This window comes from Phallusia mammillata, chromosome 2, assembly GCF_965637545.1.
Source record: "Phallusia mammillata chromosome 2, kaPhaMamm4.hap1.1, whole genome shotgun sequence".
Lineage (NCBI taxonomy): Eukaryota > Metazoa > Chordata > Ascidiacea > Phlebobranchia > Ascidiidae > Phallusia > Phallusia mammillata.
Genome location: NC_137253.1, coordinates 29,714,692 through 29,728,230, shown reverse-complemented (window position 1 = coordinate 29,728,230; position 13,539 = coordinate 29,714,692). Strand labels below are relative to the sequence as shown.

At 35.1% G+C, this 13,539-nt stretch overlaps 1 protein-coding gene, 1 non-coding gene and 1 pseudogene across 3 annotated transcripts; 2 read left to right on the top strand and 1 right to left on the bottom strand.

Moving 5' to 3' along the window:
* The first annotated feature begins 31 nt into the window (after positions 1–31).
* On the top strand, positions 32–989 carry LOC145214911 (NPC intracellular cholesterol transporter 2 pseudogene; annotated as a pseudogene). Its single transcript, XR_013857149.1, has one exon. The product of XR_013857149.1 is annotated as an NPC intracellular cholesterol transporter 2 pseudogene (transcript).
* On the top strand, positions 965–13,518 carry LOC145214906 (nuclear RNA export factor 1-like). Its single transcript, XM_080083528.1, has 18 exons — positions 965–1,088; positions 1,723–1,930; positions 2,463–2,573; positions 3,159–3,261; positions 3,499–3,582; positions 3,874–3,978; positions 4,428–4,493; positions 6,463–6,621; positions 7,108–7,215; positions 7,776–7,885; positions 8,252–8,288; positions 8,864–8,982; positions 9,475–9,629; positions 10,013–10,171; positions 10,511–10,574; positions 10,663–10,771; positions 11,585–11,734; positions 11,986–13,518. The coding sequence occupies exons 1-18, from the start codon at positions 965–967 to the stop codon at positions 12,022–12,024; spliced, it is 2,010 nt and encodes a 669-aa protein (XP_079939654.1). The 3' UTR covers positions 12,025–13,518.
* On the bottom strand, positions 10,906–10,979 carry Trnas-gga (transfer RNA serine (anticodon GGA)). The gene has a single exon. It is a non-coding gene; the product is annotated as a tRNA-Ser (tRNA).
* Positions 13,519–13,539: the final 21 nt, after the last annotated feature.

Sequence of the window (13,539 nt, the reverse complement as noted above, 5' to 3'; positions counted from 1 at the left end):
TCTGAAATCAAATCTTTCGGAAAGTTAACTATTCCTAATTTATTTATGTTTGTCAGGTGGAAAGTACATTTTGTATTTGAGTGTATTTTTGGAGTAAATTTATCACCATGAAGATACAAATTGGAATCTTCATTTTGGCACTTGTTGTTATTTCTAAATCCACAACTGTAAAGTACAAGGATTGTGGTTCAAAGATGGCCACAGTAAAGAAGATTGAAGTTTTTCCCTGTGATGTACCAACAGCGTGTCATTTAAAAAAGGGCCAGTCCTACACCATTAATGCGACTTTCGAAACATCAAGTGAAATTACGGCTGCTGAGGCAAATGTGCATGGTATCATCGCTGGTATCCCCGTCCCCTTTCCTTTGAAAGTTAAAGATGCATGTAAAGGTGGACTCAGTGGCCTGAACTGCCCAATTCCGGCAGGCACAATAAGCACATACACTGCCACTTTGCCCATACAAAAACTCTACCCTGATATCAAAGTGATTGTCAAATGGGAGTTGCAGCAGGACAGCACAGATATAATATGCTTTGAACTTGAAATTGCAATAGTGCCATGATTTGTGTCATTAATTGTGGCATACACTTAGCATATTTATGGACTTTGAGTAAATATTTGTCCCCACTTTATAGTTTTAAAAATAAACATTAATATAATCGTTGTTTTAAATAACATGTAGCCATTAAATTTGTTTGATTGTTTCATTATTGCATATTAGAAAAAGTTCATGTTCCTTTTCCTCATGGCAGCTTAAATGTTGGCAAAAAAGAATTAAAATCTTCAACTATTGAATTGTCATTTATTGTGAACAAATCCTTCTTATATACAAAACTGTACCCAAAACATTGTAAATTTGTTGCGTTTAAAAGTGTCTGTTGTTTCTACACCTTTTGTTATGTTTGTAAATCAAATTTTTCATTGGTACTCATACTTGTGTAATTGCAAATATTAAATTACATTATGTTTTGTCATTGTAACAATATAGGCTACTCTTGTCCCAAACATTGTAAAAATAAAAAGCTGATTGCTTCTGACACACCAACAATGTCAAACAGAGGAAAATATCGCGGAAAATACAGACTTGGTTAAGTATTGTTTGTTTCTCAAGTAGCTTATATACTTTTTTTGATAAACAGTAAACCTTGGGTAAACCGATTAACTTGGATCTTCGGCCAAAACTTGAGGTACAAATGATTTGTAATGTGGTAAGGCGTTAACTAATGGACATCGGTTAACCCGTATCTTCGCCTAATCCTGGCAAATTTTTGGTCCAAACGGGTCTGGATTAACTGAGATTTACTGTTTGTTTGTTAAGTGGTTGCTGTGATTTACACCCATGTATTACATCATGTTTAAGAGATGCTCGAAAAGCAAAATTTCCCCAAATATGTTTGATACTCTCAATTGCCAGATAATTATAGCAAAGTTAAATTTAGTGGGGAATCAAATCCACCTACCTAAAAGTAATCTAAGATAGCTGATTTGGACTGATTTTTTGTTTTAGTGGCTTTTAGGTGTACGTATGACTTTTGAAAAGCCTGTTTGGTGTTGAAAGTGTAATTCTATTTTTTTTCGTAAGAGGTAGTTTACCAAAAACTAAACATTAAGAAACGGAACATCACACATATCAATACAATAAGGCAGATTCAAAATAAGTGTTATAGATTAAGTTTTCATTTTTCTCTCACAAACTCATACTTGGTATACCAATGGCACAGAAAGTGACAACTATGACGACAGCGGAAACCGATATTCTCAACATGACGACCGGACAGGCCCCATAAAGCGGGGCAGGGGTGGTCGCGGCAGATCTCACAGGGGAGGGGGTCGCAGCAGTGGTGGTGGTTACCGTGGAAACAGTCACCGCTCTGATTCTGGGTATCGGGGTAATCGAGGTGGCAGGTATAATAATAACAGGGGCCGTGGGTAAGTACTGAATGTTTAAAGTTGCTACAGAAATGTTTAAATCAACCCCCTTTGTTACCGATTTTGTTCTTTAAAACTATTTCAGACAAAACTAAAAACATGTATAGGGGATTTTAGGCATGTTTTTTTGCAAAATGTTAACAATTTAAAGTCTGTTTAATATGTTGACAATTGACACAAATTTGCTATTGTTTGTATATTATAAACATGAAGGGTTAATGATAGGCAAAAGATTTGCGAAAAGACAAACTAAACTAAAAGTAATAGGACACCTGGCTTATTTAAACTTTTGATTACATTTCGGCTCATAATACAATGACTAGACACAATAGCAAAAACATACTGCAAACTTCACGCATAGTTAGTAAATTTAATAAAACAAAAAAAAACCTCACCAAAATTCATTTTTTAACATTAAAACACCAACCAAAACTTGTTCACACTATTTAAATGTAAAACAAACACACAGTCAATTTTATGGCCAACCCCCCATTTTAACCTGCTCCAATTGGGGTAAAAATTAATTCTCCAGACAGGGAAGGGGCTCGTATTCTCGATACAACAATGCACAAGATGATTACAACCAAGAAGATGAAGACGGAGACGTAAATATGGATGGAGGAGATTCAAAACCAACCAGATTGTAAGTATCAATGATTTTGTGATAAATTTCAATCAATCATCATAGTACGTCAGGCCTATTAAGTCGTTGTACCGAATCAGTTGGTCTCCCAAGCATTCCCATATGGCAAGGCACAGGCTAGAAAATCTAGCCGGCGGTGAGATTCAAACCCACGACAAGAGTCTTTCCGGGACTCGCACTCTACCAACTGAGCGACACAGGCTCAGTGGAGAAACCACCGCAAGTCGAATCACAAGGACTGTTGCCTGCCTTGTATGCTGCACATGTCAGCTTCGTAGTAGGGGATCACCTGTTCAACCGTATAAGCTTTCAATCAAGATATATTTTTTTACAGTTTGTTGTACTGTTTACCAACTAAAGTTGAAATCTGTGTTATTGATCATTAAACAAAATGTGTGATGCCTTGTTGTTCAAAACTTTTTGATGAATATTTATTTGTGTTGTGCCTGCCCAGGACATGGTTCTGTAGTTTGCTTGAATTGAGTTTTAAGCCACATTGCTGCATAGAACACTTGCCTACTTACTGTGTAAAGTTCTGTGCATATATATTGTTTGTTAAATTTTTATATATTTTAATTTTTTTAGCAACCCCTATGCCAGACCTAATAGACGAGGTACCAAGAACCGATCAGATTCAAACAATAAACCACATCAACATCAGAGGCAGGAAAACTGGTACCAAATCACAGTAAGTTACGCAGCATTATTTTAGATTTTTTAAATGGAGTTGCTCGGACATATTGTTTCTGACCAAAAAATATGTCATGTGATATGTCATGGCTCAGATAAATGCAAAGATTTGTTCAAAAACGTTTGTTTCGTTTTGTATGAAAAATTAATTTTCGGTTTTCGTTGTTATGGGATCTATACAGATGGCAACCCTGGCTATATGATACAACAGTTCACACATTTTCTATTGTTTTAGATCGTTGAAGGGGAACATATAGACGAGGGGTGGTTACATCAAGAACTCCAGACTGTCAACATGATACAGTACCAACCAGTCCAAGTAACTTAAATACCAAACTACCAACAACCAGTGGTGGGGTGTAAATTTTTTGTCAGCCAGTTCTGTCACAAAAAGTCCATTGACAGTAACCAGTAACATTTGCTAACCGGTTGGCTGATCTCATAAAATTTCGTGAGACGGTTCTATAGAACCTGTGCGAACAGGCTCAATCCCACCACTGCCAACAACCTATCTAAAACTAATATCTTCCTTATCAACACTCATTTAGCCAATATTCATTTGTTACTAAGGTTTTTTGGTGATGTTAACAGAGCATTTTTCATGTTACAGTATCATTTTGATGGCAGAAATGCTTCCTTCTTTTTGAACGATCGTACCGCTGCAGAAGCAATACGTAACTGTACAAAAAAACTCACATCACCAAATGGGGAAAAGGTATGTTCTAAATATCATAAAAATGCAAGTTATGTTACGATCCTGACTTGATCAAAACAAACCGCACCACAATCACAATGTACTAATGATGACAACATCAAATGTCCAAAAGTTCACAATACAATGTTTTCACTATGTACCAATTCTGTTATGTATGTAGGCTGTTGGGTTCTTGATTAATGTAGATTATTGTACAGTAAATCTTGGTTAAACCAGATTTGGTTAATCCGGATTTTTGTCTAATTGGGACAAAACTTGAGGAACAAATGTTTGTAACATGGCAAGGCTTGAACTATTTGACTTCCGGACTATTTTTTTGACCCTAACTAGTCCGGATTAATTAAACTGAACCCATACTACAGACCAAAATTGTATTGTTGGATTATAATGTTTCACCATTAAAAAGGGCATTTTTATATGTTTTTGACTTTTTTATTTCCCTTTTTCAGATCACGATCATAATGAGACCCTCCATTTACCCTCCATTGACTGAAACCCAAATCACTAAAATTAAGGTTTGTAAATTTTAACCTTTTATGTATTTTATGTGATTCGATTTGAAACAGCCCTACACAGCTGGTACCCTGTGTTGATAAATAAAACAGTCACCTTGTTTGTTAACAAAACAATTTATGAGGCAAATGTACACAATGTCCTTTGAACTAGAGCTATGAAATTTAAACTTTTTGTTAAATGGCTTCCACTTTAACAAGCAGTTCTCCTGTTTGGTTAATATTTTACTTAAATAATAAAACACTACAATAAACATGAGTGCTTTTTATAATGGGTACAATAGTTTATTGCCCAAAGCATGTCTAGTAGCTGCAAGTAAGGCCCATGTATTTAAGTGAAACATGCATTTTTCAATTTTTATGTCACTTGCAAATGATTACATATCAATACCCTGTAATCCCATAAAATCACAGTTTAGGCGGCAAAAATTCGTAAAAATTTAATTGTGGAAGTATGTTTCCCAGTCTGTTGCTTGTTATGGGTCCCCTTCCCTGAAGGGGACACATATTGTTTTTGTCCGTATTTTTTTTTTCTTTTTTCTTTTTTTCTTTTTTTCCGTCTAACGCGGATTTGTTCCCACGTTTTGGTCAAGAAAGAATGGTTCGAACTTTTTCAAATTTACACACATTACAGATATTGGTCAAAAGATGGTCTATGTGAATTTTGACCCCGTTTGATCCGCCGGTTAACCCACAAGCCCCCGAAACGTAAAATTTTTAACGCTGGTTTTTATCGCTCGTGTGGTAAAGAAGGAGTGCTACAAATTGATTCAAATTTGGACATATGTTAGTTATCAATCTGAACTTGATCCTCTAGAAGTTTGACCCCGAATTACCCAGCGTTCACCCACAGGCCCCCGAAACGTAAATGTGTCTAACGCTCGTTTGGTCAAGAAAGACACTGTAGGCAGAAGTACCAAGAGAGTAACTCACTGGTTTACGATAGCGGGAGGGGTCAGCTTGACGTCGGACAGACGTTTTCCGAGACGTCGTTTCAGTGATTAGAAATGAGCTGTTTTGCACAGCAATGCTATGTCGTTTTATTAAGTTATCACTCACATTTTTGGTTTTGGCGAAGGTTTTACACCTATGACGTGATTTAAACCTAATAACCGTGCTTCGGTTTTGTATATGTCAAGCAAAACTTTGTTAATCAAAGTAAACATGAAAAAATGAACTTGACTTTTTTGCAAAATAAATGTTTTTTTAAATGCTCGTTGTCAGGTTGGCCGTCGCATGATCACGGGTTACTTAAGGTCAACTAGTAGGTATTACAAACACTGTTGAGAACTTTCTTTCGTCATAAGGTAGCGTTTTTTTTTTTTACAATCAATTTAGGAGTCAATGCTCAAGACATGTAAAAATTAGGCTTAACGGTATTGTTGAACACTCAGGACGGCGTGCTATTGAAAACGGTGTCAAAAGATCAAACAGTCGTTTGGCGTGTGCACCCTGAGAGGTTACTACAGGTCAATGGTACTTGTTTTGACAAACAAAGTTAAATGAAAAACAATTTGTTATGTATACACTTGTAGCAAATTGCTTTTTAATTTAAAGTGTCTGTAACACAACTGTTACAGCTTTCTAAAAAAAATGTGTTCAAGTATTTGTTACGTATTTTTAATGTTTTTGTAATAAAATGACAATAATAGTGCAAAAAGGATACGAACAAATTTTTTTATTGTTGGGTTAATGCTTTCTAAAAATTTGTCCTTAAATATCTAAGAATCACCGCAACATTTGTTTACTGTCAATCCGCACAAACACGCGTGTGGGGACCCATTTGTTTTTGTGTACAAAAACAATCATACGTGTAGATCAAATGATGTGTATAGTAAATTGGTAAATATCATATAGAATATATAAAATGGAAGTATATCAGAAAGCCACTCTTCTAGTTGTATTTGTAGTTTCAACACTGTGTACTGTGCCCACATTTCCCCTTAAACTTTAAAGTGAAACCCTATTACAGGAAGTATTAAGCCGACGCTTCGATGCTACTACCCATCATCTCGACTGTACATCATTTGCTCTAGATCAAGAGTTACGGGGAGAACGGATTCTAGTAAAACTTTCAGATGCATCTCATCTTTACGTTGTCACAAAAATTATCAGGGACCACATTTCATCAGTAAGTTCATGTTTGGATTAAAATTTTGCTTTTGTTTTGTATGTTTTTATACCAAATTAGGAGATTTTTATATTAAAGCATTGAGTAAATACATGACAAGCTGCAGACAGTGCACACTGTTTTGACCCAAAAGATGTCATCAGTGCAGCTGGTGTCACAAGATCGGTTGTATTAGCTAGTGTAGCCATTTAATTGCACTCCTGTTTGTTAGGAGTAACAGGCTGAAAAGCCATGCCTCTGTTCAAGGACACAAGAGATTTTTGCTTTTAAAGATGAATTTAAGTTATTAAAATCCTTTTTGACACAATCCTTTTTGTTGTATATATTGAGTCAAGTTGCAAAAATTTTGTTGAAAAGCGATACAGCAGGGTGATATGGTTTAAAACGAATTCCGCAACTTTTGTATATTGCATCATTTTTTGAAAAAATTATGTTTAAAAAAAATACCAAGTAATTTGCTATTAATGCTTTACAATTTTTATCTAGCTCACTTCACTGGATTTGTCAAACAACCGAATCGTTCGACTTCAGGGTCTCAGCCAACTTACTAAATACACTCCTAATCTCAAAATCCTGAATCTCTCCAAAAATCTGGTCAGCATGAACTTTTTTATGTTACTTTTTTGTTTCGCTGGAGATCAATCTCGTTAAAAAGCATTAATTTAGTTCTGAAATATTTTAATGTAACCTTTTATCATTCGTGACATAATTAATTGGCCTTTTCTTTTTATCCTTTCTGTGTATATAATCGCTTTTGTTGCAAAATTTTACTCATAAAGACAAACACTTTTGTCTAAACCAGTGATTTTCAAACGCGGCTCTCAGGGCCGCATGCGGCTCACAACTACTTATTTTGCGGCCCGCAACAGACCTCAGAAAACCAACGAAGATTGCTATTTTAGCTTTCAAGGAAATAATCTTTAGTGATTTTCTGAGGTCTCATTTTTTGCGGCTCCTGACACACTTAAAAAACTACCATTTGGCCCCGACAATAAAAAAGTTTGAGAACCACTGGTCTAAACCTTTAACTCCTAGAAATTAGATCTGACTCTAAATGTCTGCATAATAAAAAGTTTGTGTTTCATTATACATTACCAGCAATTTTGTCTTTAGTAAATATTTGAATGTTACTTAAAATTAAATTTTTGACGCAGGTTAAACATGTGAAAGAATTTGAGGCCATGAGACACTGTGACCTTTCAGAGTTGACCTTGGATCAAAACCCGATGTGTAGTTACTATCAATCACAAGCAGAATATATCAAGTATGTTGAAAAGCTGAAATACATTTTTTTAGTTGAAATTATGTAACAAATGTCACTTTTAAAAAGGAAAATGTTACATACATATAACCAGTGGTGGGATTCAAATTTTTTGTCAGCCGGTTCTATCACAAAAGTCTTATTTTTCAGCCGGTTCTGTTACAAAAAGTCCATTGACTGTAAGCAGTAATGCTAACCAGTACGCTGATCTCATAAAATTTCATTAAACCGTTTTATAGAACCGCCGCGAACAGACTGAATCTCACCATTGCATATAACCATTGTATAACTTGTAGTACATACAAAACTGTCTACATATAGCAAAGTTATAACTCATAATTTTTAAGTGTCATTTTTTTCTATTTTTAGTGACATCAGAGAATATTTTCCCAACGTTTTAAAACTGGTAAGTTTATAAATTCGTAATCCAAAGTTACATAAGCATTTTGCCTTGCATTATACATGTCATGTGTTATGCAATGGCTGCCTGGTCACCAGAGGTATTTTATTACTCATCGGCACAATTTTCCTGCTTGGTCTACTTCCTTGTTGGCATCTTTCCCACTTTCCAAAACATACGTGATTCAATTATTTGTTGCTTCTTTACTTGAAGCTAATTAGTTTACATCCAAACTGCAAAGAACGTGGGAAAAGGGTAACTTTTACCAAAACTAAACTTTAATTTTCTTAAAATTTGTTTACCTCAATTACAACTTTAAATTTGAAACCCGTTTGAACTAAAAAAATTCTGGATTAGACGAAGATCCAGATTAACCGATGTCGATTAGTTTAAGCCTTATCACATTACAAATCATATGTACCTCAAGTTTTGTCCAAATTAGGCAAAGATCCAGATTAACTGAATCTGGATTAGCCGAGTTTTATCGTATATTAAAAAGAATGTGTGTTTTAGCTGCTAATGTAGTTGTGGATGTTATTGTACGTAATACCTTGCTCAATAAAAAACTCTTTTATTTATAGGATGGCCAGACTCTGCCACCGCCAGTTAAATTTGATGTTGAAAATGAAGCCTTGCCTGTATCACTGCCTAATTTTCTGCCTGCCCATGGATTGGAAGTCATTAAGAACTTCATTGAAACGTACGAAAATCTAATTTGGGATTTTTATTGTTGTTTCGTCACTACCATATTTATTCGATTTTAAGTCGCGGCTTATGAAGTTTTTTACCCTATGGTTTGTGCAGCTTAAAAGTGAGAGCCTTTAATTAAGTGTGTCTTGTAATCGAGGACGGCTTACTTTTTGATATCATACCAATATTATTTCTACACCTTTGCTTTTTGTTTTCTTCGCGTTCAAAATTCTGTTGCGTGTTGGCTTTACACATCAACATACACTCTGAGTAGAATTATTTGTGTGACTGACAATTGTTGACAAATAGTTGCACTCTCTAACAGCACCTTAACATGCAGCTTACAATCAAGTAAATAGGGGACATAAAGTTGGCAATTTGAATTGCACATTGTTGCACTTGTTAGTCAGTGAATTTGTTAAAATGTGTTTTTTTACATTTTGTGTTTTGGTTAACATTTGGTGTTGGGTTGTGTGCTTACGAAATGCGTTTTCACTTTCAGGTACTTTAAATGTTTTGATACATCTCGATCCAACTTATCCGAGGCATATCATGAAAATGCATTGTTCACATTGAGTATGCCGACTTCCCCAAGAGGTCCACCACTGCGTAATTATTTCGAACTTTCAAGAAATCTTAAAACGATCAAAAAAGCAAGTATGTGAACTTAGCGTTAAAGTAAACTAAAAACTAAAATTCACAAAATGATTTAAAATACTTTGCACCAACCAGGAAAGTATGAAACTCCTGGATGATGTACTTAAAACAGCTTAAAAAAGCCATTTCTAAAAGTTTTGGGGACCAGTGGGTGAATTGCTGGGTCATTCGAGGATTAACTTTGAATAACTAACTAACATCTGTGTAAATTTGAATAAGTTTGAAGCACCCTTTCTTGACCTAACGTGCGGAGCAACCCACTGTTAAACGTTAAAAGATTTTTTTTTTACATTATGTGACAGAATGCATCTTGCTACATTTTCACACTACTGTCAGTATTTTTATTTTTAAGCGTTTCTTAGTTAAGATCTGTTTATTTTCAGCCCTAAAGTACTCGACTATTGCATGTACCCAGAAGAATGTGATTGCAAAGCTGGAAAAAATACCAAAGACAACCCATCATTTCGATTCTTTTTGCATCGATGTACCGCTTGTCACATCATCTATTGTGCATTTTGTAGTGCGAGGAACTTTTAAAGAAGGTACCACCGAGATAGCTTAAAAAGTGCATCTCTTGTGTGTGCTTTTCAAAGGTTTTTTTAGTTGTATTTAAATATGCCTGAACACTTTTAATTTTATTAAACTTGGTGTATTCAATTGGTAATAATCTTGCTGAACTGACTTTTCTGAAAATAGGCAGTCAAAAACGCATACAAGTTGGGGTAATTTTATGTAAGCAAATATAAAAAATCTTGTTCAAACCAAGTAATATAAATGTTTTACAGAAACTTCAGAAAGCAAACCTTTTTGTGAATGCCCATTTCCGGTTTTATTTAATTGCCTATTTCCAAATTCATACTCAAACAATGTAATTTTTACAGGCGGACAGTATGGTAACATTCGTTCATTTTCAAGAAGTTTTATGTGCCAAGTTGCAGAAAGCAGGTAAGTTCAATTAATATATCCAACATCTGCATTACTGGGCAAAATTCTTAGAAAGGCCATAGTTGTGAGCATGTGTTTTTCAATTCAGTTTGAAAATCATCAACGAACAATTTCTAATACGGAATCCGGTTGCAAGTGAATTGGCTGAAGCGAAGAAATCAAAACCACTTCCCAAGCCAACTCCTACTCCTGCTCCTGTAAGTTTCTTGTGATCAGTAAATGCACAATTTAAAGTAATCACAGTACGCCAGGCCCATTGAAGGCGCTATACCGAATCAGCCGGTCACCAAGCATTCACCACCATATGGCAAGGCGTAGGCTAGAAAAATCTAGCCTGCGGTGGGATTCGAACCCACAACAGGAGTCTTTCCGGGACTCGCGCTCTACCAACTGAGCTACACAGGCTCAGTGGAGAATCCGCCGAAAGTCGAATCACAAGCACCGTTGCCTGCCTCGTATGCTGCACATGTCAGCTTCGTAGTAGGGGATCGCCAGATTGACCAGTATCAGTTAAGATGAACATAAATTCATAACTGGGATCAGCCCTGAAGCGTCTATGCAGACCAGCGATCACGGCAGAATTTATGTTCAATTTAAAGTAATGGATTTTAACGGTTGAGTTGAGTTTATTTCGCTTGGTGATAGAAACCTAGCGAAATAAAAGCACTAAAACAATCACCAAGCTGTGCAATGTTTAAACGTTATGGAGCGCTAAATAGTGGAGGGCCCCATTGGTGGATAATAACTAAATGATGGTTTGCCTTAATGCGTAATACTCTGATTGAGCATAAAATATATGTTCTGTTTTGAAAAACATTTGGCCTTTGAGATTTTAGAAACTGAACTGATTTTAAACTCGTTTATGAAGCTAAATTTGTTACCACAAGTTTAGAACGAAAGGTTTTTAGTCAAACCTAAAGAAAAATAAACTTCTAAAAACAATAAATAACAAATAAAATAAAGTATCACAAAAATGTCTAAAATAACTGTAACCATTATGTTTGTGTTAGGTCCTATCTGGTAGTAAGCCACCGAACCACACGCAAATGATTGCAGCGTTTTCCACTGAGTCAGGGATGAATCTTATGTTCTCGGAGCAATGTCTGGCTGAAAATGGGTGGAATTATCAGAATGCTGGGCAGAAATTTCTGGAACTCAAGGTAAAAACTCTGTTTGTTGCTTAGGCATTTTTTGAAACCACACCTAAAAAAGTTCCCGAACTTCACCTAAAATAGGCTATTGAAGTTAAGTTAGTCTTTGTAGCTATTAATTTAAGTCAGTGTGTCCAAACCGGACCACACGCAACACAATTTAAAACAACAGCCGCGGGCCGGCGGGTCCCACTTTGGACACTCCTGATTTAAGTGAAATGTTTTTAACTGATAATATCTAACAATGTTAAACCTTTCAGGAACAAGGATTAATACCCCCTGAAGCTTTTGTAAAGTGAGTAAAGAAGAATTGAAGAAAAAAGAAGATGTGAAAAAAACAATTAAAAAATCTTGATTCAGAAGAGCACCAGGATGAAGAAAGAAGAACCATGTAATGAACATTAGAGCTATTTTCTCTGGAATATTGTAAAAAATATTTGAAAGCTGTCATTACAGGCAAAGAATTAATGTGTTAATTTTTGTTTGACTTTTTTAAATTGGCCTTCTACCAAAAACCAAATTTTTAGGTTACAATACATTTATTCTTTGCCTGCATATTGGTGAATTTTTTTGTTTGGTGTTTTTTTTTTATTGCCAATGGACACTGCTGTTATTTTAGTGAACAATTTGGAAAGCTGGGAAAAAACTGTTTTTTCGATAAAACGCACAAAACACAAACAAAACATTTCTATTCATTTTCCACATATTTCCCATTTTTTAAAAAAAATATGTAACTTTACGTGCTACACAACATTTTGCTGTGGTTAGATTCAAACTATCTGTCACACATTGTAATGATTAGGGCTGGGTGTAGGTTGTATGCCAAATGCCAGATGCACACAAAAAAACTGTAAGAGCACAAAAGTGTCTGCCACATGGTGGTAACAAGACAAAATAATAACAAATGGCTTTACAGTATCCTATATATTCACAAACCCACAAGATGGGTCACTGTTCTGGCATGTATGGCAAGGGTTTGTGACTATGTGTCACTTGAGGGCTCTGAAATGTACAAAATTCTTTGAGTGTTGGGAAGCCACTTATTGGGGAGGATTTTACGGTAAGAGGGTAGTTTTCAAATTCTGTGACAAGATTGTATAAAACTAACTACAGCAAAACTCCAAAAAGTCTGGTTATTGCTGGTGTAATGTTGTTAAAATTCTTATTGTTTTTATTTTTACTGTCACCAAATGTCATTTTTTTGCCAATGTGTCTTGTCGTTTTTGGTTAAAATTGGAACCATTTTCTTACATCATATCATACTTACAAAACAAAAGATATGTTTGGATTATGTAACAATACTGACAAAAAAATATGGCACGGTCATGAAAGATCAAAGTATAAGTTTAAATCTTGGTTTTGAGTGGTGCCCAGTGAACATATACTGAAACGCTTGTTTTCATTGCCCCAAGTTGGATTTATGGTAAACTGTTTATATTAAAGTGTAACTAGCTAACAACAAAACAAACCAAAAAATCATTTTGAAGACTTTTGAAAACCTATCAAAATACAGAAAACAAAATGAATATTACTTTTCCATATTTGCCACATAGTCTACCTGTTTGTTCATACCATCATCTAATATCCCAAAGGTTTATACGCTACAAAACCTTGAAGTATTGCAAATGAAACTAAAAAAATGCAACTGTCATGCAAAAACTTGTCAATTATTGATTACCATTTTTTGAATTGTAGTTCGTTTTTTTACACTGTACATCTAAAAAAATCATTTGTATGTCCAAATTAATTCGTACCTTTTTGGCATAAACTTGCATTGCTGTGTTGAATTTCGATGACTTCGTTTTTTAGTGCGC

Excerpts from the sequence above, each read along its gene's own strand:
- LOC145214906 (XM_080083528.1), top strand. The coding sequence starts at position 965 with ATGTTTTGTCATTGTAACAATATAGGCTACTCTTGTCCCAAACATTGT. Across the intron at positions 1,089-1,722 it reads TCGCGGAAAATACAGACTTG|AAAGTGACAACTATGACGAC; the intron begins GTTAAGTATTGT and ends CCAATGGCACAG. Across the intron at positions 8,289-8,863 it reads TTCCCAACGTTTTAAAACTG|GATGGCCAGACTCTGCCACC; the intron begins GTAAGTTTATAA and ends TTTTATTTATAG.